General features: G+C 42.0%; 1 protein-coding gene across 2 annotated transcripts; it reads left to right on the top strand.

Annotated features, from left to right (window-relative positions):
- Positions 1-2,938: 2,938 nt before the first annotated feature.
- LOC139288716 (solute carrier family 41 member 3) lies at positions 2,939-18,617 on the top strand. Of its 2 annotated transcripts, none has more exons than XM_070910109.1 (10): positions 2,939-3,250; positions 9,481-9,588; positions 9,778-9,849; positions 10,264-10,408; positions 11,538-11,684; positions 12,591-12,735; positions 12,980-13,059; positions 15,691-15,825; positions 16,595-16,743; positions 17,890-18,617. In XM_070910109.1, exons 1-10 carry the CDS (start codon positions 2,939-2,941, stop codon positions 18,061-18,063), a joined length of 1,467 nt encoding a protein of 488 aa, XP_070766210.1. In that variant the 3' UTR covers positions 18,064-18,617. The 2 variants fall into 2 exon arrangements, with proteins under 2 accessions (XP_070766210.1, XP_070766211.1); XM_070910110.1 differs by lacking the exon at positions 2,939-3,250 and adding an exon at positions 7,064-7,258.
- Positions 18,618-22,674: the final 4,057 nt, after the last annotated feature.

Here is a 22,674-nt window from a genome sequence, read left to right on the forward strand (position 1 = left end):
CCTTCTGAACCATCTCCATTATCAGCAATGTCTGCCACAGTTGTTTCTCTTGTTGTTGCCCTTGACAGAGCTGTGTTGCTTGTAGTTATGGATGCCTTAGACTTTGGAGTGGGCCAGTTGTTGCTGATCTCGCCCATGTTTACTCTCAGTAATACCTACTATACCTAGTGGGGTCTGGGGACAATTCAAAAGGATGTGTTGTGATTCAGTCACTCTCATTGTAATTGTCCCACATTCTATAACACAGCTGTTAATATCAAATGCTTCAGGTGACATTAAAAAGATTTGGACCCCCTTTTCCTGCGGCTTTATAGTATTAAAGATTTGATCTTTTACTACTTACTTGTAATAAAAGACAGTTGGCTGTTTGCACAGTGGATACAGTGGGGTGGGATTCATTGCATGAAACTTGAGTTTCCCCCCCCCACGCACACACACACACACACACACACGCACACACACACTTTCCCCACAGGGGGCGGGGCTACACGCTGCCTCTATTTTACTCCAGTGTTTATCCAATTAGAAAGCGCCTAGCTGCGTAACCGCGGTTACCGGCGCAGTAGTATTATGGTATGTAGACATGGCAGCCTCCAGCGGCGGGGGGGAATATATGTGAACAGGAGACACGTCTGAAGCGCGTCCAATGGAGCTGCGGATGACTGTGGACATTTCGCGAGACTTCCGGGTCCGGCTCGTCGACATTGTGTGTATTCATAGATTTATTCGTCGTTTTGAAGAAAAAGTAGCCTCTCGTCATTTCAGTAGTTTTGGTTGGGATAGGATCGACACCGAGAGGATCCTGAACACTCTCGTGATGTGGGGCAGAGCAGTTATACCCGTCGCGTTTGACGGTGTAAATATATACAGTGCTTAACAAATGTATTAGACCCCCCACCCAGTGTAAGGTGTTTGCCCCCGCTGCCCTAAATGAACAGTATTGCTGATGTCTCTGTAATGGTTAATCCACCAGTATGTGCAAGCCAAGCTCTTTAATCCAAATGATCTCTTTAATGCTAAAATAGAATTATTGTTGTTATCCATGAATTCTCAAATTTACTGTTTTACAAAAAAGCAGAAAAAAATAGTAAAGCACATTCGTATTTTTTAAAAACATTTGTTTTAGTGGTTGCAAAGAATGCGAGCTGTTATCAGGGCCAAAGGAGGTCATACAGAATATTAAGATTTTTGGTTAATATATGTGAATAAGGACTATTTAGTTGTTCCAGTTTGTTATTTGCCTAATAAATAACAATACAATTTTTAGTTTGAAACAAGTTTTTGACAGATTTCTCAAATATTTGTTTTTGTCTCATTTTTATGACAGGTGGTCTAATACATTTGTTAAGCACTGCTTTCATTTGTAGCTACTGTACATTTTACCTCTCATGTATGGTGCCCTGAAACTTACAAATGGCAGTAAAAAGGTCAATCAGATCAGTTGAAAATATAACTAATAAATCAATAAATAATGCAATGGAGTCTAAATAGTAATATAAAACTTTATACTTTTCCTTTAACCTCAATCAAAACTCGATTTATCTTACTCTTCAATTTATCTTTCCCTACCTCATTTTATTTCTAAGCGCCTTAGTTTTCCTATATATGGAGGTCCTGGCACACACACTTCATCACTTTCTATATTTTTTACCTCGCAACATTGTGTTTGTTTAAAGGTTCTATATGGAGTTTTCAGAAAGTTGTTTTTAATGACACCGGTGGCCGCTAAGTGAACTGCAGTCAGCGTCCTGTTGCTCGTGCCCGCAGTCTGTAGGCGCGAGCAGTGAAGTGACACACACCAGACTGATTTACCGATTTACAGTCATATTTAGAATAACATTACTATCTGTAATATTCCTATACTTTATTTGGACCATTGGCTCTGTGATATAAACTAGCTTACTGTTTGCAAGTTACTTCATCAGCTAACGTTACGAAGCAACCAACCCTGCCAGATCCCTGCCGCATAGCTAAGTTACAGCTAGCTGGCTAAACCTAATGTTACCTTAGCTCAGGTTACAGTTAGCGAGTTGTCCGCTCCTGCCTTGGGTGATATGTTAAGTTTTTCTAGCCTGGCCTCTCTGGGTTAGCTCGCTGAACAAGAGCCTGGTGCAGAGCTCCCAAAAAAACAACAACAACCCTATAACGTTAACACACCTTTGCTACTCAGGTAGTATTTTTCTAGCCATAATGTTAGCGAGCAAGATAAGGTTAGCCAGCTAGTTGTAACTTTGCAACGTCGCATGGATCTGGCGTTGGTGTCTTTGTATCGTTAGCTGATAAAGTGATTTGCAAATGGCAAGCTAGCCAAGTCACCAGCCAGATTAGCCCTGGGAGTCTGGATGAATTAGCTGCCGCTGTTTTGCGGAGTGTGTAGCTAGCTAGCTTTCCTAAAACACTTGTAGATGAACACACTGAGCACCAGCTAGCTGAAGCTAACTTTTCGTCATAAAACAACAGGTAATGTTAATCATCCATCATCATCATCATACAGTGTACTGCTGAAGCTTCACTGTCTAAACTCTTGGAACAGTAGTCAAAGCGTTTCAAGTGGAAGGCTAATGCTATCTTTTTAAGCTGCCGCTAGGTAGAGGGGTATGATAAAGTTAAATTGATGTTTTAATTCACTTCATCAACTGATTGGACGTAAAGGAAATAATAAAAATCCTTCTAGATTGTTACCAAGTCACTGGATGAAAACTGTAAAGCTTTATATTTCTTTTTACACTCCGTTTTAACTATTTAACTGACTTATTTTTGTCTCATCTGATAACCATACTTATATAGTATGTATATATATAAGTATATATAAAGTATATAAATCTATGGGTACAAGTTTGATAAAACAACACATGACCCACCAAATGTCCCATTTTATTCTGTGTCCCCAGATTAAGCCAACACCACCCCACCACTCATCACAGCTACCACTGCCATTATGCCTGGTGAGGATAAACCACCCCAACGTACCCGCCAGAGGAAAAAGAACAAAAAGTCCCGCTCCAAGGGGATAAGCCCGGGTGGGAGTCCCAGTGCTGGCCTGGGAGGCGCCATAGATGGCCAGGATGACCATGTCTTATCCCTCCTACTCCAGCCTACTCCTAAAAAGCAGGCAGAGGAGAGGCCGAAAGTGTCCGTCGCCAAAGTGGAGGAGGAGTCATCCGTTGCTATCTGCCTTCAGATACTTTTCCCCTACCTGCTGGCCGGGATGGGCATGGTGATGGCCGGCATGGTGCTGGACAGCGTGCAGGTGAGGCTGGTTTTGACACAGTGGCATCACAAATTTCAAGGTTTGTGGATATTTGTTATTACATCTTCAATAACTTGCAAAGCAAAGTTGTCAAAGTTGTTAGAATATATTCTAATAGTGTTTTTTTTAAGTTTGACATTTAGAAAAACGCGTTATAACAGCTGCTGTTAAAGCTAGCGAAATGTCCTCTGTTCTATGCCACTGTCTAGTCGTCAGTCTGTGTCTTCCCTTTGAATCAATGTGGAGTGTGTGTGTGGTCCCGTTGTGTCCTTATACCCTGCCAGGTCTCCCTTGCATTTGGTCTGCAGCCAACTGGGCTGAGAGAAATCAGTCACACTGCTGTCTACTTATGATGAGCCGGTACCACTGTCTTCCTCTCTGTCCCCCACTCATACGCCTGTGTGAGTCCTCATATGGCTTATTCCCTTCGCTCCATCTGTTGCTCATCAGTATTCCTTCCACCCTCTCCTCCACAGTATCTGTTGCCCTATTGCGTCCGAGGGAGGACGACTAGTCATGAGTTTGGCTGAGTGTTGTGTCTCAATGCGCAGGGGACGTAGAAGGACACGGAGACAAGCCTATCTGAATGGAAAGGAGATAAAGACAAGAACACTACACTATCAGCAATTAGCCTGTTGTTGGTTGTGGATCTTGTCTGAACAACCACCTCCATGTAATGTCCCACATCCTATGTCAACCAATGGGCTTTTTCAGTTTCTGTCCCCCACAGTTTGCCAGTACTTTCCAAGTTATGGCTCTCTCAGTTTTACCATGCTTGGTCTGCATTGCACAATTCTGCGAATATATTTCTGACGGCTCCATAATATTATTTGTTGGATTGAAATGGACACTTTGACATGGTTTGACTTAAGTTGATGTCATGTTACTTTTAATACAGGTTTGCGAAAATGTTGCAGCTGCGTTATTTATTGGTCATGATGTTGATGTGACTTGTTATATTTGTCACACACAATGAAGCACATGAAATTGGAAAAGTGGGATTTCGGCCAGGAAACACACAGAGCTGTACCCAGCCCAGCCAGCAAGAGATCCGTGGGCAGACACCGGTCTAGCGGTCCCTGGTTGGCCCTGTGTTGACCCTTTGGTTGGCATGCTGCTCGGAATGCAAATGTAAGGATTCGGTGAAGCTGAATAAACATGTGGTAGAGCTTTTGGATTTTGCCTTTTAGTTGATGACGGCGCAGAACAGTCAGTGTGGTTTGGGTGGTTTGCAGGTGAAAAGATATCTACCCATCTATTTAAAGTGGACCGAAATGTATTGTAGATTATAACCTTCTTTTCAACAACATTTCGATGACCATATTTACAACATGTAGTAGGTTCTAAGGGATCCTCTGGACAGATATCTTGATAAATGTGTCCTTTCATAGGTCAGTGTCATTGCACAGGTTTAAAAATGAGGTGCCACTGCAGTGGTGACGGCTTGTTTACTTCCGTCCTTAAACTGGATTCATCTACTTAATTCATCAATCAAGTCTTGAATACTACTCTTCACATTACATGTTTCTTTCTTTTTAAAGGGGCACTTCACTGGTTTTAGGTTTGTTACTAGTTAGCCTATGAAAACAGTTGTATAATGTCTTCTGGGGTTCTAGAGGAGCTTTGTCAAGTCCCAAAACCCCGGTGATGTCATCAGGGTGGTCTTTAGTTGCATTGTGGGAAACATTTCGATCCACACTAGGGACTAAAAGTCATTATGCCTCTGCCTCAGCTGCTTTACCCATTCTTTTTTTTTTTAACCTGTTTCTTGTGAGTCCCCCAACCTTTATGAAAGTGCAATACTAAATTGCTGGAGTGGCCCTCTAAGTAGCGCCCTGGTTATTCTGAGAAAGAAAATGTATGATACATCCATATTTGAAGCTAATGAGAGACACAGAGAGGTAGATCAATGGAAGCAGTCTTCATGTATTGATTTGATTAGTATTTTTCAAAAGGAAACTGTACCATTTTGATTTGACAGAAACACATTTGTCAAATGTTTCACCCTTAACAGTCTAGTGAGTTTGATTGTTAATGTCTTTATGACTAAAGGAAAAAATCTATTAAGAAGCAAAAGACCCTTAGTAGTGAGGTGGAAATCAAATTTGAAAATGATAAAAGTAGAAAGTGACAGCATTGTAAACGCATGTTTGCATTCAAGAGAAAAGTGATTTATGCCCTTAAATGAATCAATAACTTAGTTCAGGGAAGCTTCTGGAAAGCAGGGCGATGTTTTTTTGTCACACATTACAGCAAGTGTGTGTTTTATCTCACATGTGGCGTCGCAGAACAAAGAAACACAGTGCCGGGGCCTATGACAGGATCGAATATATATCGGGTGGACCGGAGGTAGAGATGGATAGAACAGACAGAGTGAAAGAATGAGTCACAACGTAGACGGAGAGATAAGAAAAAGAGGGATGAGAGAGGGAGAAACGCAGCGGAACAGGCGCCGTGGAAAGGAGGATGTCACATGGAAAAAGGGAGGTAGGACGAGAGGCAGACACGCAGCAAGAAAATAGCGAGAGGGAGACTGAGGCGGTAAGCCGGTCGTTTCCCCCATGAGTTGGCATGTCGGGCAGTGCAGACAGCCCTGCCTCTTTCTCTGCTACGTCACAGCAGAGCAGAGGGAGCAGGACTACCCTGATGCTGACAGGAGGAAAGGAGCACTCCAGCCTGCCAGAAGCCGGCTGCTGCATCTTGTCAGTGGACCTCTCAGAGATTATGGACATTATGGAGCGCATTTTGTCGTCCTCTTCCCCCTAATTGTGAGCCTGCCGAAAGAGAGGAGCGGGATCGACAAAGACGTAAAGGAATCCGGCTGCCTCTAAGTCTTGAGACCTTTTGGACTACTCTTCATCTTCCGGCCGCTGTCAATCATTCAGCTGTCACAGCAAGCATTCGTCGTGCCTTTACAATGCGGGTTAAGTGGATTTCAGACTGGATCAACTGGATTGAGGACTAGATCCAACAAATACTGAAGTCCTTTGAAAAGACTTTGAACTACATCAAATTCACTATGGAGTTGATCAGAGAAACTGGATCTTAATCAGGACTTCTTGACAGCTCCATTGTCGGGTTCATTCTCTCTAACCTCTGCGTGCCATCTCACTAACCTTTACGCGAAAAAGGCAGGTTGGTGAAAGGCAAACTCATTCTTTGACTGCACATCCGGAGCATCTGTGCTTGTGGACGAACATCGTGACCTATGAAATGGTTTGAATGATTGTGTTCCCCATTGGTCCTGACGAATGGATACCTCACCACTGCTGACTCACCACTGGGCCAAAGATGCCACACTCCATTGCCCTCAAGTCAGTTTGATTTTGCCAAGGAAAAAAGATTATTAATTGAAGTGACTTGTTTCAGTAGATTTTCACTTCTGAACATCTGAAGACATGGCAGTAGCTGATAACTTTATTCTTCAATTTTCCTAGGAGGCAAAAAAAAAGGGTTAATATAAGGTGATTGTTTTGCTTGCTCATTGTCAAGAATGATTGAAGAAAAGCCTGTCGTTTCTTTGGAATCCTCTGAGTGCAGTACAACCATGGATTCACAAATCTTGTCCGGCAGTCCGTCAAGATTGGCTTTGGGGACTGCTTGAAACATTTTGCACTTGCCCTTTTTAAACCAATGACAACAACATTGATTGGTTTCTTCTTCAGCATTCACCCTGCTCGCAACTTAGGAAAGGTTCCAAGTTTATTTGGACATATCTGAAGGTGGTTTTCCTTTTACATTTGGATTGCAGATTACACTTACCATGGGATAACTATATGTTGAACTAATTGCTTAAGCAACCCCTCGTTCAACATGGTGGTGACTCGTCTGGAGCTGGAGCTACGCTACCAGGGCAAGAAGCTACGTGGCGTGACATGGAAATTGACTCGATCTGAACATGGTTTCCTACCCGAGAGCTCCTGGCTCATTGCTGCCCAGATTCTAGTGCCGTACCTGGTGTCAGGGCTCGGAATGGTCTCAGCTGGTATTGTTATGGACCTTATACAAGTATGAACATTTAAGAAAAATAATTTCTTTTTGAGAGATCGATTGATAGCTGGATGAATGGGGTTGGGTACCATCTAAAATGGTTAGATGTTAGTGCTCGGTGCTGATACCAAAACAATAAGATAGTAGTTATGGCAAGTTAGCTGTGGCTATGGTAATGCTAGGGCTAAGCAACTAAAACACTTAAGTTCGGGAAAGGTCATAGTTACAGTTAAAAGTAATTGCAGGTCTGTAACGGGACCTGACTCCGATCAGCATGAAAGTCGGACTCGTTACACGCCTGTCCATGACCCTAACCTACACACCCTCGCATTCCACCTCGCTACAAACAGTATAGGGAACACTACTCTCTGCAGAAAGTTGCATTGGATGTAAAGGTGCGGAATCGTCCAATATGGAAGTAAGTCCGAGGATACGGGGCTGAAACAACAACACAAGTAGACCTACAAGAATCTTTACTGCAAAAACTTGCTTTTTTTTTTTAAATTTGAATTAGTCTGATCAAAGAGGAGTATTAATCTGAGCAAGAATTGACTTTACAGTACTATGGTACCATGGACACATTTCGGTAGGTCCCATGGAAGTAAGCAGTCCATTTAATTAAAGTGATTGGAAGATGAAAGAAAGGAGGCCAGAGAGAGGGGGAGGTTTAAGAAACTTTGATTTCTTGGTATCACATAGAAGAAAGGAAGTACATAGAAATGCAGTCAAAGAAAGTCCACGCTGTTGGCAATATTTCCAATATTTCTTCCATTAGTGTTGACCTAAAATGTAGCTTGAACCGTTCTGAAAATAGCTTAAGTGCACATGCTGACGATACAATAATGATGTCTCTAGAGAGATGTGAAGTATTGATACCAGTGATCGTAATGACAATAAAAACAAAAAGTATTTCTTCAGAGAGCTCTGGTGTAGCACTGTGTTTAGTTACCTTGGCTTCTAGCCCATAACACTCGAGCAGCAGCCGCAGCAGTATTACAGCAGAAGTGGGCCATGTCCCAAGATAGCCTCCCAACATGAGGAAGCCGACATAGGCGTCAGCTAGATCCACCAGTCCAGAACCTGACTCCATGAATACATAAAAAGCATACCTCTGCCGTTCGCTGTATTCTCCTTCATGCCTCTGTCCGCCCTTGTGGCCTTGTTTAGCCCTCTTAAACCTCATCGCCCCCTCCCTAGTTGCTGTTACATAAACAATTCAGGAGGCAGAAATTATCTCACGGGTTGTGTTTCACGTTGGTGGGTGGAGCTAAAGCACAAGTGCACAAGAGATAATCTGGCCAAGAATAAATCCAAATATTAAAAAATATATTTTTTAAACATATTCTTGAACCTGGCATTCATGACTTTGGGTAAGCAGGCTGGCTAACTACCTAATGCAAAGAAAAGGTGGAACATGTTCCTGAGGATGCCAAGGATACCAAACACAGAAATATAAAAAGAAAAACAATGATACCATTTTGTTTTGTTTTTTTGGAGCTTGCCACATAACTTTCAAGGCTGTCAAAACAGAACCCAGATGTTCCAGTTTCATTTTGGCTCTTTATAGATAACTGGTGGGGGGGCGGAAATCAGTTTCTGTCATTTCTCCACTAGCAAACTATTTACTTCTGTCATTGCATCCATTTAAATTTAATTGAATCACTTGGAAGCGTTTTTTTTATGACAAAACTCCTTATCTGATTCCTTTTCCATCCTTTCCCCTCTTTCCGTGCTCCATTTCCGGCCTGTTCTGTTCTGTCAGTCCCCTCCTCTCATCTACAACTCCCTCCCTGCCCCCTGCTCCACATCACTCTGCTCTTGGCAGCTATGTTGTTCTTTTATACGTGCATCTATTTAAAGATCTAAACTGTCTTGGACCTGCCAGCTGGAGTTGTTGTCAGAAAATCAGAGGCAGACTCTGCGAACTGAACGTCTTCTAAACCCATTGAACCTGTGCGGTATAGCGTGGCGTCATGACAATGCTCAGAGATGTGGAAAAAGAAAAGTAGGCTACTGGGTTAGCCTAGAATATGTGATGTGTTTATTTTAACTGCCATCAGTAAGGGGGCGAGGTTCAGAGGGTTCATCTGTGGAGGTGGAGATGTCACTGCTGTTGAAGTATGTCGGTGTTATGATGGAAGAAATGTTGTTCCTTTATATATATATGTGTGTGTGTTTTGTGTTGTGTAATGCTCTGCAAGTGTTCATACGATATTTATTTTCCAACGTGTGTGTTCCAGCACTGGGAGGTGTTTAAGGTGATAACGGAGGTGTTCATCCTTGTACCTGCACTGGTTGGACTCAAAGGGAACCTGGAGATGACCCTGGCTGCTCGCCTCTCCACTGCAGTAAGGGCTCGCTGTTCAATCATGTTTAGCTCCTCATGCAAAATCGTATTTGGTTCAGAACTTGACAACTTTCTTCAAGCCCTATGTTTGTTTGTCTAATTTTGTCAAATCCATATAACTTGAATGATTGAAACTGCCCCCCCCCCCCCCACATTATGATTAAAATGACTGGTTTCTCCATGTTTTTAGGCCAACACAGGCCAAATGGACGACCCTGGTAAACAGTGGACCATGATGTGCAGCAATCTGGCACTCATACAGGTAACATACTTTCGGTATACTAACATAGCTTACTGTGTTCACCAGTTTATAACCATTGCGATACTTTGTTTTGGTACCTGTGGTCTAGTTTTAGTTTGCGTTTAGTGTTGTAGGTGCTATACATAGTGTCTCAGCTGCAGTGTCAGTGGAGTGTACTGCCCAAATGTGTCCAAACATCATCTTTATATCATAGTTTGTGAGTGCTGATTAGAAACACAGTAAAAGGTGGCATGCTTTGTATTCTGTGGCGTCTCACAGAATGTTAGTCAGGACTGTGAAATCAGGTTACTACAAACTTCATAACTGATGCAACATTTGAGTTGTATTTGTGGAAAATGCAACTAAAACCTTTTGCACACGCGTCGCAGTCTAGTTGAATCTTCTGAGAATGCCCCGTCTCTTCGTTCTCTGCAGGTTCAGGCGACCGTGGTGGGCTTTCTGGCAGCAGTGGCAGCCGTGTGTTTAGGGGCGATTTCTAGAGGGGGGGTTGAGCTTGACCAGGCGGCTGTTCTCTGTGCGAGCAGCATCACCACTGCCTTTGTCGCTGCTCTTTCCTTAGGTAAGTAGCCAAGGATGCTTTCGTTGTTTTGCATCACAAGTTGAATAAAACTGACAATAGTTTTTTGTTTTTTTTTCAATTAGCAAAACTCTCAATGCTGTACTAATCTCACATAACACACAAAATGAAAACAGGTCATCAAATTGGGTAAGGTTTGCAATTGAATATAAAGTGGTCACCGAATGGCATCGAGGGACGCTGCTAAATGGTGACTATTTTTCATCAAAGCCGAGTAATGTTTATTTTCTCAAAATTTTACAAACGGCAGTGAGGGGGGAAAAAAAATGTGTTTAAAGGTAAGAATTTAGTCAGAAAGGCTTTATTGCAGAGAGTTAGATGAGAAGATTGATACCAGTCTCACGTCTGTTCATTAGATACTGCACGAACCCACAGCCAGTTAGCTTAGCTTAGCACTGAAAACAGGGACACTGCTAGCCTTGCTCTGCCCAAAGGTAATAGAATCTGCCTACCAGCACCTCTGAAGCTCATTATTACCACGTTATGTCTCGTTAGTTAAATGCATACATGAAATGAAGTATAAAAAGGGCAACAAGTGGTTTTACGGTGCTGGACTCATTCCTGGCTGGGTGCACTGACCTCCTGGACTCTCTGCTGGGTTTTATTATTTTTTTTTTTACCTTACCTACCTCATAGTACCAGAGATCAACCTTCTCATCTAACGCTCAGCAAGAAAGCAAATGTCTTTTCCAAAATGTCACAGTGTTGCTGCAATTGAAAGTCAAAGATTTACACATTTACTCAGTCCAGCTCAGCATGCAGACCTAGCAGGTTTTCCACGTAGCTGCAGGTGAGTCTGTCCCCATAGCACCCTCCCCCCTCTGTAGTTGCTGCGTAATAGTGTTTAGCAGGCTTGATGAATAGCCCCTCAACATATTTTGCTAATGTCTCAGCAGGGAGTAACCGCTTCCTCGTTTCCCTCTCCTTGCGCTGCCATTTTTAATATTTCTCTGTAAATCAGTTTTCTCACATCCCATTTTTTTCCTCTTCAGTTGAGAGTGATGATAGCTTTGCTTTTTTCTCCGTCATCCCAGTTTCCCCTTTCACACTAACTCAGTTCTCTCCTGTTTCTGTCTGTCTTCACTCTCGCCCCCCCCCCCCCTCCCTGTAGGCCTGGTGATGATTGGAGTGATCATCGGCTCCAGGAAGGTGGGGATCAATCCTGACAACGTAGCCACCCCCATTGCTGCCAGCCTGGGTGATTTGATCACCCTGTCCCTGCTGGCCGGGGTCAGCAGCACACTCTATGAATATATAGGTGAGGAAGTGCTGTAACGCGTGAGCTAGCTGGTCTGTCTCTGGTATGTTAAGGCTGTCAGTAGTCAGTGACTCCTTGTAGACCCCCTCACACCCATGACTGAATAGGCCAACAAAACTCACTTCTGGATTTATACATTTTCTCCCGGTAAGAGGACATTTTGAATGTCTTTGTTTTTTGTAGTAATGAGAACAATGTTGGGGTGAATAACGTGATTTTATTATTGATATTAAGTCAAATAAGAGGCATTTTGACAATTACACAATGTTGGGTTTTTTTGGGTTTGTCATGCTGATGTCCAGAACACAAGATGGCAGCAGAAGTCAGCTTGTCGTGTGTGTGTGTGTGTGTGTGTATGGATCCAGTGAAGTACAGCAGTGTATTGCTTGTATGTGTGCGTTCATACTGCATCTCCTGTATTCACAGAACCTCTCTTTGTTTAATTTAATGTAAGCAGCCTATCCCTCACCTGTTCTAGGGCCTGTGTGTGTGTGTGTGTGTGTGTGTGTGTGTGTGCGCGCAAATGTGTGTGAGCCTCTTGGCTCTAGGTTCACAGTTTGGGAAAGTGTTTCGGCATGTGTGAGTGGGTGCATTCTAAATGTTTATCTTGCATATATACTTTATAGTCTGGAGTACAATGAGACCTGAACTTGGAGTTTATCACCTTTTCTCTTTTTAACTTGACATAAATATTAGTGTCCCCTGTACAACGAAATATAAGCCAACACAATATCCCCTCTATAAGTTCTACATTTGTACATCTTATGGTGTTTGATGTTTTGATTGAGCGCTGATTATTCCGTTTCATATATATATAAAATTCTTCGGTGAGCGTCAATATAAGTAGGATATAAGAGGATGTCAGTTAATTTCTTCACCTCCTCATTCCTGTCCCTGTGCCCACAGATATATGGTACCTGTCCCCCCTGGTGTGTCTGGTCTTCCTGGCTCTGATCCCACTGTGGGTGGTGGTGGCCCGACAGAGCCCTCAGATCAGGGAGGTTCTCCGCTCCGGCTGGCAGCCTGTTATAGTAGCCATGTCCATTAGCAGGTACACATCCAAACATGTTGTAGTTATTTTTCTTGAATTATGAATTCACACATAATCGTATTTAGCACAATGTATAACTGATGTGTGAAGACACTTGAACTCTGTAGCTGAGCACTATAGAACAAACAGTGCTGTGAAAATCATCATCTATGTATTTTAATTGAATCCATCACAGTAGTAAGATGTTCACCCTGGCGGTGACTGCATGTAAGTCTGATTCCCTCTCTGTGTTTGTGATTGCCAGCTTCGGAGGTCTTATACTGGACAAGACAGTGAGTGATCCCAACTTTGAGGGCATGGCTGTCTTTACGCCCGTCATCAACGGTGAGCTGACACTTCAGAAACATTGGTATCATTTAAAATTAAGTCATTGTTGCACAGGGGTTTATACGACGGCGTCTGGCGGCACAGGCTGCGCTGTCCAAACAAACTTATATCGATGTAAAAACAGGAGTGAATGCGGTCAAGGTGGTAAAGGGGAAGTCATACAGGGAAAAATCAAACAGAATGTCAGTGATTGGGTCATCTGATGGTCAGCTGACACTCGGTCACATAGTCAAACCTGTCCCTGTCTCGGAAAGCTCTGCAGTCACATTTGGAGGTCCAGGTTGTGTTCTTTGGGTGGTTTGTTGTATGAATCTGAGTTGACAACGCAGCCCGACTCTGGGAACAGAAAAATCATGCTTCTGACTGAGAGTTCACCGAGATTTGATGTCGAGTGCATCACTCATCCCCCTCAACATACCTTGGCGTCATCAAATGAGGTTTTTGGTTGATTTCTTTCCTTCTAGACATCCAAAGGCAGCTGGTAGTCTCATCTTCTTTTCTCACTCACAAGTTCTATTTGAAAACGCTTAGTAGTAGGTGAGTTTAAGGACCCCCCCCCCCCGACATGTGACATTAGAAATTGAAATGCTGTAAAGCATTGCTGTCAGGAGCGGTGTAATCAGAAAATGGAACCAACCAAAGACAAACAACAGTATCACTAAAAGGATAATGTGAATGTGGTTATTTCTTGTATTTAAAGGTGTCCTGTCCAGCGTGCGTCAACAAGTAGGGCTGGGTGTCAATACATTTGAGGTGCACAAACGTTTGTAATAGCAGCCGAAGGCAAATTTCTCAAACGTTAAATGTCAAATATAAGCGGCTGTACGCAAATATTGGCTGAATGAAATACAGTCTGAAATAGGCAAAATTATGTTGTACTTAGTCACATTCATTGGTTTGTTTACTGATTTCTAAGCATTTGGTGCAAACTCTCTGCACTTTGATGCTCAGTACCAAAAAAAAAGTATTATGGTACGATACCTAGTCCTAGCAAGAAGGGTAGTGATCAGAGCGTCCCTTGCTCAAAACTGATTTACCACACAAGCTGACCTATCGCTATTTTTCTTCAAGTTGATTTGAGTTGCGATTGGGAAATGAACTGAAACCGGTGACAGCCTGGAAGGAAGTCTTAAAATCAAAACACCAAATTCGCCCAAATGTTCTGCAAATGAAGCCTTAAAACCACCGGAAACATTTCGCTGCAAGATCTAAATGGAGAGAAACAATCAGGAGCAGAGGGAAGAAGAAAGTGGAGAGGAAACATTTCGCAGTGTGCACTGACAGTTTAATTTGACTTTTTGGACTTGGCGTGCAGGTGTTTTCAGTCAACCGTCGAAATCAGAGGATGAAACTATGTCTGAAGGTTACTTTATACTCACTGAAAACTGACTTTCACTCCATAATGCCATTTTAGAAGGAGGAAAAATGCAGAGACAGGGAGGCAGAAGAGAAGCAGCCTTTGGAATAAGTGGTTTGGCTGTGAGGTGATGCATGCAGGAATCCACTGAGTGTAGGACAGAAGTTGATATAAACCATTAATGGCGCGCACCCAGTGTCCTGGCACAGCTGGCGGCCCCCGTCATCTAATAATAATTGATAACCACCGACTCTCACTGTCACTGCTTCTCATTTTGTCCTTGCCCGTCTTACTGCTGTTTCTCTATCTCCCTCTCTCTTTGCACCACTCGCTGCTAAATTCTAAAATCTGGTTTCCCATTTTCCCCTCACTGGCTTGCATATAAACCAGTATTATGTTTTACTAAAAGTTCCCTCAAGTCTTTTCCGTCTCACAAAAGAACATCTGTGCCGTCTTTTTTGGGGGTAAATGCTTGGAAAGGTGTTTGATGGAACTGAATTAGGCGCAGATACCCTTGTCAACACCCAAATTAAAATGGACTTTGAAAAAAAAAAAAAAGTCTGCTTGTTTTGCGTTCCACAGGGACGCACAGGCTCAACAGAGTGAAAGGATAAAACCTTATCTTATGTCCCTCTTATGTTTAACCCCCGGTGAGCTGTTGTGTTGCTTTAAAGCGCGTCACATCTGGGACCGGTTTTATCAAACAGATCGGATATGTCAACACAGAGTTTTGAATTTCAGAATTTCAGAAAAGGCACATAATGGTTTTTGCACTGCCGGGGTCACATTTCACTGTTGGCCCCATTTTTTTTTTTTCCATACGTTTCTGCTCTCTTGTCTTTCGGAGGTATCGGGTGGAGTATGTGTCTTTTCAAATTCTGGGACTCCACTGGCCAGATTTGAGCTGTTCTTCGGCCTGCGTGGCTTATTAAGGCGGACTCTGCTCTCTGTAAACCCCGGCCTGGATCACGGCTGAGCCAAGCTTTTGTCATTACTTGGCTCAAATTTGACTGATTCTGAAGCTGTTTACTGTCCCTTGTGGGGGAATAACTTTCTGTTTCGGGTTGATTACGATTAAACAAAATCAGTATGGGCTTTTCAAATCAATCTGTGTGGGGAAAACAATAATGTCTTTGTCAGACATACGTAGGGTTTTCTTTTTTCTCAACACACATAATAAATTGTGATGTTTTCTTGGTAGAAATGAAGTTGCAGCCAGTAGATTAAAATGGTTAGTCAGTCTGTCCTCTGTCTGTCCCTCCCCTGCGTAGGAGTGGGTGGCAACTTGGTGGCCATCCAGGCCAGTAGGATCTCGACCTACCTGCACTTCTGGAGCATCCCAGGGGTGCTGCCCTACAAGATGAGGCAGCACTGGCCCAATCCCTGCATCACCTTCTTCTCCTCAGGTATCACTGCCATACTGCATGCACACCTTGGCATCTATATACATCAAATCTTACATCTAAGCACAGTGTTACTTACAAATTAAGAGCAACTGTAGAACACATTTGAATTCCTAGATAGGAGGATTTAAGCAACCGACAATAGGATGTTGAAATGTGACTCTCATGACACATGCACACATTCTGCGCCACATCTTTAAAGCTGCTCTAGTCAGTATTTTTATACTAACAATGGACAGAATGACATGATAGGGTCGCTTGTGGTGACGAAAAAAAAAAAAAAAAAAAAAAAGATCACCTGACTCTGCAGTTCCCCTCGGCACTAAGAAGCTTTTTAGAGCCTTTCAACATGGTTTTGGGTCTACTGTGTGCGACTTTGCTGTTTGATTCCCTCTTACCACACTCATTAGGGTCAGGATAAAAGCTTGACAAAGCCACTCTCCACCACCTACCCAAATGGAGGAAAGATCTTAATGGACTTAATGGAGCAACTCCAAATAATAATGCTAATGTTGATCCGGGTCAGTCTACAAAAAGTAATCCAAAAGATGAAGTAGAAATGTACGATAAGAATATGTACAATATTTGTTTAATACTACAAAGAGCTGTATAATTGAAATAATTGAAATAATGCAGATTTACTATTATTATCTTTGATTATGTGATAGTAATTAGCTTTTAGAGAACTAACCCTTTACGCTCATACTGCCAAAATAAAGCAGCCTGTCCGTTTAGCAGTCTGAATGAAGTACTTCCTCCCTCTTTCTCCCAGGGGTGAACTCCAAGTCGGCACGGGTGCTCCTGATGCTGGTTGTCCCGGGTCACCTAGTCTTCCTCTACGCCATCTCTCTGCTGCAAGGAGAGGAGGCGCCTATCACTGTAGCCTTCACCGTCTGCTACCTGTGTGCTTCTCTGCTGCAGGTAAACTCTAGCAACTTTCATGCGCATCCTTTTTGTGGGACGTAGTAGAAAATAAATATATATTCCTGTCAATGGTGGTTAACATTGAACGGTTTCTCATGAACTCACTGGCCCTCAGTTGGCCCCTGAAGTTTCTCACGACACTCTGATACAAACTGTGGAAAGCAGGCATCAGACTTTGTATAGTCTGATAAAAATGGCTGCTGCCACCTGTTACCTAACTGTGAAACGACCCCGCGCCAGGTGTTGGTGTTTCAGCAGCTCAGTGAGATACACACTCGTTCCAGGACAGAACCAAAAAGTACACCGCACTCCTGCCATGGTCACCTTCCTGACCTCCTCGACATAACGTCATCTCAGCTGTTAAGCGTTTGCAAAAACCTGAGACTCATTTAAACATGTAATGTTTGACGGTGTTGTTAGTATCGCTGCGCACGGCGTGTCCTTTGGTACCAAGTCAACGACTGTCTGGCAATCTCCACGATCTCTCGGCAAATAAATCTCAGATGTCATGTGTGCCTGAGTCCAGAAAAGCAGACTTAGGCCTTGAATGATTTCACTGCTTGGGAGATTCATATGAAGCTGCTATTGACATCACTCACCTGGCTGGCGTGATAAAATAACACACAAAACATACGCAGGTGCAGGGAGAAACACACTTATACATATGGACAACACCCGCCATGTGCCAAACATGTTCTTTTGAATGGATTTTAAACTGGATTAAACACTACTGATTGTAGAAGAAGTAGACACGTGTTACAATACAATTGTTGTCACTGTAAAGGTTGGTTTGGTTATCCATTACTTTTAGCAAACGAACTATTTGGGAATCATGACACGAGATATGTGTGTTGATGCTCATGGAGATGCTTACGTATATATATATATATATATATATATATATATATATAATACAATGCTGGGAATTGCAGCTTTAATTCCATTCAGTTCAATTTTATTTATATAGCCCCATATCACAACAGAGGTTATCTCATGAGCAAGCACTTGGCGACAGTGGCGAGGCAAAAACCCCTTTTTAAGTTTTTATTTCCAATTATGTCCATGTTTTGTTTTGGGTTTTTTTTTTCCGAATTGCAGCCTTTTCAGCTCTGTTTTCTTCTCCCCCCCCCCCCCCCCCCCCAGGTGGCCATCCTCCTTTACGTTGCTGACCTCATCATCCGTGTGATGTGGAGACGGAGTCTGGACCCTGACAACTTCTCCATCCCCTACCTGACCGCCCTGGGAGACCTGCTGGGCACCGGCTTCCTGGCCCTCTGCTTCCGCTGCGTCTCGGTGGTTCAGAGCCTGGGTCTCTGAATCTCTCCGCTGAACTCTTAGCCAGCCACTCTCTTCTTGCACCAGTTTTGTTACAGTTACACGGAGACGCTTTTGATTGGACAATAAAGCATGTTCTGACGGTTGTCGCCGGGCCAGTTCATACAGAGGAATCCGTCTGTTGTCACAAGTTCAAACCTTTAAGGTGACACCCACCTATTTACACCCATTGATCTGGGTGAAAGGTTTGCTGCCTGAACACATCCAGCCAGTCTGATTATTTTATTTGAGGGCAAAAAAACTTAGTTCCCTGACCTTCAGAGCATCTACTACAGTATATTGAGTTTTATTTTATAATCATTCCTCTTTATGTGTCAGTTTTTTGTTTTTTTTCTGCACTAACTAAATATGAGTTTGGTGGCTCTGTGCTCACCTCGTCTCTCGGCTCATCTCTTTGGCCTCATCAGAAGAACACGTAGCTAGCTTTACTTGAAGCAGAACATGTTTGGTTGGGCTGTATTATTCATCAATGTTTCAAGTTGGTGTATGTGGTACACCAACTTTTTTTTTTTCAACAGTTGTATGTTCAATATATGAGTTTGAAATCATTAGTTATTTGGAATACATAATAAATACACAACACACAGAGGAATGTTTCGTCATCACATTAAAAAAAAACCTGAATCTCCATTACTTTAAGTTTTACCTTTTCTTAACGTTTTCTGCAACGTTTTTTGAGGTACAGTGTGATTAGGAAGAAAGACACTCATCAGTAGGTGTGGCATTCATCAGTTGGTATACTGCACCTGAGAAAAAATGAACGGAAGATAACATATTTGGTTTGTTGGAGAACCATTAACCAATGTTTTAGTTGAATGAGGTAAAAAGTCAAACGGAACTGACCACCAGCAAGTTCTTGTCAGATATAAATTATGTGTTTGTTTCCAGAATTCCTGCTGTGGTAGAACCATGTATGCACCTACTGGCATGCATGCTTACATTGGAAGGTTTAAGAAAATCAAAATCCACCCAAAGCCAAAAGGAATTTTTCAGTATATTGGGATATACTCTTTGTCGCTTTATGGCTGAGAGTGAGATGAGAAGATCGAGACCACTCTCATGTCTGCACACTAAATGTCAAGGTACCCCCAGGGGTAGCTTTACAAAGACTGGAAAGGGGGAAACAGCTAACCGAATCTGGCTAGCATCACCTCTAAAGCTCACAAATTAGCATGCCGTATCACGTTCTTTAGAGGTGCTTGTAGGCGGATTTTGCCCAGATTCTGACAGTGCTGGACTAGCTGTTTCCCTCTGTTTTGTGTACATTGGTGTTAAACCTTTTCATGTAACTCTTCACAAGAAAGTGAATAAGCGTATTTCCCAAAATATCGAAATTTTCCTTTGGGGTTTGGAATAGGATCAGTTCATGTGCACTTGCACACAAATCCCTGTAACCATTGACAGCCACTCCTCCTTCCACTGTGGAGAGTCAATTTAACAGCAAGTCACTGAAATACCAAACAGGTGAGGGAAGGACTTATTTGTGCCTGGCGAAAATGCCACAACTGTCTGACTAAAATTCCCATGATCCATCACAAAAACAGTTTCCAGAATATCTAATATGCAGATGATGTACTGCTTTTTGTTGAACATACAGTGTGTAATTAGCATGGCACTTGCAAACAATACAGTAATAACTATAAGCAATGAGATTGTTTTTCATTGTACACCATACTAGAAATTGTTCAAGGCCCAAACACTTAATCGTGTTTCAAAGCACTGTGAAAAAAAAAGCTTTTATTTGAAAAGATTTTATTTAGTGTGAACTTTGTGCTACCACTCAATGTGTAATGTTATGTGTTTACTGACTGTGTAGCTGCAGTGGATGTTGGGTATTCCCTCCTTATTCTCCTTAGGTATTCGCTTGATACAAAGACTCCCTTTAATGGAGGGGTTCACAAAGCCTTACTGTTCATTCTGACATTGTCAGAACTGTAAAACCTCATCATATACATGCACACGTTGCTCTTAAAGGTGCATTGAGACAGAAAGCAAAGAGAATTTTCGCCTCGCATAATTTGCACAAATTTGTCCACTGAAGCGTTTGTGTTCAGCTCAAGTCAGAAATCACCTTTAACTCAAGTTCTTTATTATACCTCCAGTCTCTCTCACTTTTCTTCCCATTTCTGTACATTTATAAAGCAAATTAGTCAAGCCCCGGGATGCACAATTTTGACACATTTACAACTCGACTTGCCTTTGCATCAGTTTACGCTGCCCTGCGGCCGTCATTTCATTGACTTTGTACGTATGCAATTGCGCCACATATAAAATTCGCTTTGCATTCTGTCTGGTCATGCAGTAGCACTCATCATTCATTTCACATGTTGAGTCATGTTTGAGCATCCTCATATCCCAGTTATGCATTATAACATGAACACACAAAAGATTGGTATGGGTAGAAACAGTATATAGGATACAGAGGTTATAGTCTGAGGTACACTGGCTATCTCCATCCTTGCTATCATTACTTGAATTTCTAAGTGTATATGAGCTACATCTCAAAGATTTACACGATTTCTTAAAATGGTAGAACTATTAACGTGTGTAAATGCACTCATTAAGTCACATGGAACGTTTTAGCTGTTGGCTGTTACTAGTAATACCTATTTTTTTGAGACAAACCTCACAAACACTCAAATCTGAGGCATTTCTAAAAACAGCCCGTCTTTATGTGATGAATAGCTTTTATTGTGACACTGTACTTTCTACACTAGAAGGTAATGAAATATAGACATGTACTATTTGAATCACAGTTGATCTCACTCAAGCTTACTGTATGAGCTCTATGTGTTAACTGTGATACTGTGAAAATTAGACCACAGCTAAGGTCGTGTCGTACCAGCACATAAGTGTGTCTTCAGTAGGGCTGGACAACATATCATGCAGTCTTTTAGCATTATAAAATGTCACTTTTACATAGATAACAACACATGTAATAATAACCTTTTTTAAATATATATCATTGCATTTACTTCCATTATTGTGTTGGCTCACTTCTGATACAGTCCGACCAGTGAAAGAGTTGGATGTCATTGGTTTTCTGTTGCTTATTCTTATTTGGTCGAATAGTTTATTTGAAATTTTGATCATGACAAAATGTTGGTTGGTTATAATGACGGTAATTTAAAAGAATAGTTAAATATTTTGGGAAATATGTTTATTTACTTTATAGCCAGGATGAGAAGATTGAGAGAGAGCTGACACTCTCAGCTCTCTCTCAGCTGGGGGGGGGGGGGGGGGGGGGGCTTCTGTTCCAGGAATAACAAAACCTCATTCAAAACCCCATTGACTTTCACGACAACACAGATAACTCAACATCCAGCCTTGAAACCAAACGTCACACTATGTTGTCTGGTTCGCTCCATATATCTGAACTAATAAATATTGTTGTTTATTCGATATTTCTGTTTTTAGTGGCCTTTAACAAATGCCATTGCCCATTAATGTGGGCTTTCTATAACGCTACTATGTCCTCATGCTAAATATGAAGCTCAAGCCAAGACGCTATTAGCTTAGCTTAACATTAAGACCGGAAGCATTGTAAAACAGCTAGTGCCAATCTGTTCAATGTAAAAAAAAAAAATAGATAAAATAAAATACAAAAACTTAAATGTAACTGTTTTTTTGACAGGCCTGCGAATGTTACATTTTACATTTGTTCGTGTGTGGAGTGAACAAACAAAATATGATGTATTAATTAAGTCAAATTCAGAGGCCAATTTTTTACATTTTGGACAAAGCCGGGCTAGCTGCAACCAGTCCTTATGCTAAGCTAGCTAAGATAGCTGCCTGCTGGCTGTGGCTTCATATTTAGCGAACAGACATGAGCGTGGTATCAATCCTCTCTTCTAACTCCGAACAAGACAGTAAATAAGCGTATTTCCAAAAATGTCATCATCCAGCCCTATTAATTACGGAGGATTTTGTTTTTGTAATAGTCTAAGGTTGCCTTGAAAACAAAGTTAATGTTAACTGTGTCTCATGTAAAACCGCCACATCTACGACCATGTCAATGTCATAACAACAGTAGCTTTATTTAAATGTTGCAACAGTCCGTTCTCTTTTGCTTTCTGCAGGCAAAACTTCGTACTGTACTTCAATGTTGACACTGCCACTTTGTGACTTTAGGGGCTTTTAAAATGCCTTCATTTTCAAATCTCGCTGTGTTCGTTGTCACATGAGCTTCCACACCTACAGTATGTTACGGTCTTATGTGTGCGCAAAGATGTGTGGAATCAAAAGTGTGACAGATGTTTGTTGAGTGTTCGTGTGATTTTGTGGCTATCAACAGTTATATTTTAATAAAAACCAACAGTGTAATGAAATCCGTGTTACTTTGCCAACATCACCTAAATCAGCCAAAAAAAAACAGTATGTGTATGATTCAATAATCTCTTACTTTGGTGCCATCAGGTGGAAGTATCAATAATGACACCTGCCAGGTTTCCATCCAAATTAAGAGCAAATTTCAACCACATTTGCCGGAGAATCTGCAAAGACGATGCAAATTAATGCGCATTTCCATCCATGCGAGTAGTAAGAGTCGGTCCATCAAGATGGAACAGCTGGTGGCGCCAGTTAAAGCTCAAA

This window comes from Enoplosus armatus, chromosome 8, assembly GCF_043641665.1.
Source record: "Enoplosus armatus isolate fEnoArm2 chromosome 8, fEnoArm2.hap1, whole genome shotgun sequence".
Classification (NCBI taxonomy): Eukaryota; Metazoa; Chordata; class Actinopteri; order Centrarchiformes; family Enoplosidae; genus Enoplosus; species Enoplosus armatus.

What these genes read in the sequence shown, in the direction of transcription:
- LOC139288716 (XM_070910109.1), top strand. Translation starts at nt 2,939, where the DNA reads ATGCCTGGTGAGGATAAACCACCCCAACGTACCCGCCAGAGGAAAAAG. An exon ending in CTGCTCGCCTCTCCACTGCA is followed by an intron (nt 9,589 to 9,777) that starts GTAAGGGCTCGC and finishes CCATGTTTTTAG; the next exon opens with GCCAACACAGGCCAAATGGA. An exon ending in TGTCGCTGCTCTTTCCTTAG is followed by an intron (nt 10,409 to 11,537) that starts GTAAGTAGCCAA and finishes CCCTCCCTGTAG; the next exon opens with GCCTGGTGATGATTGGAGTG.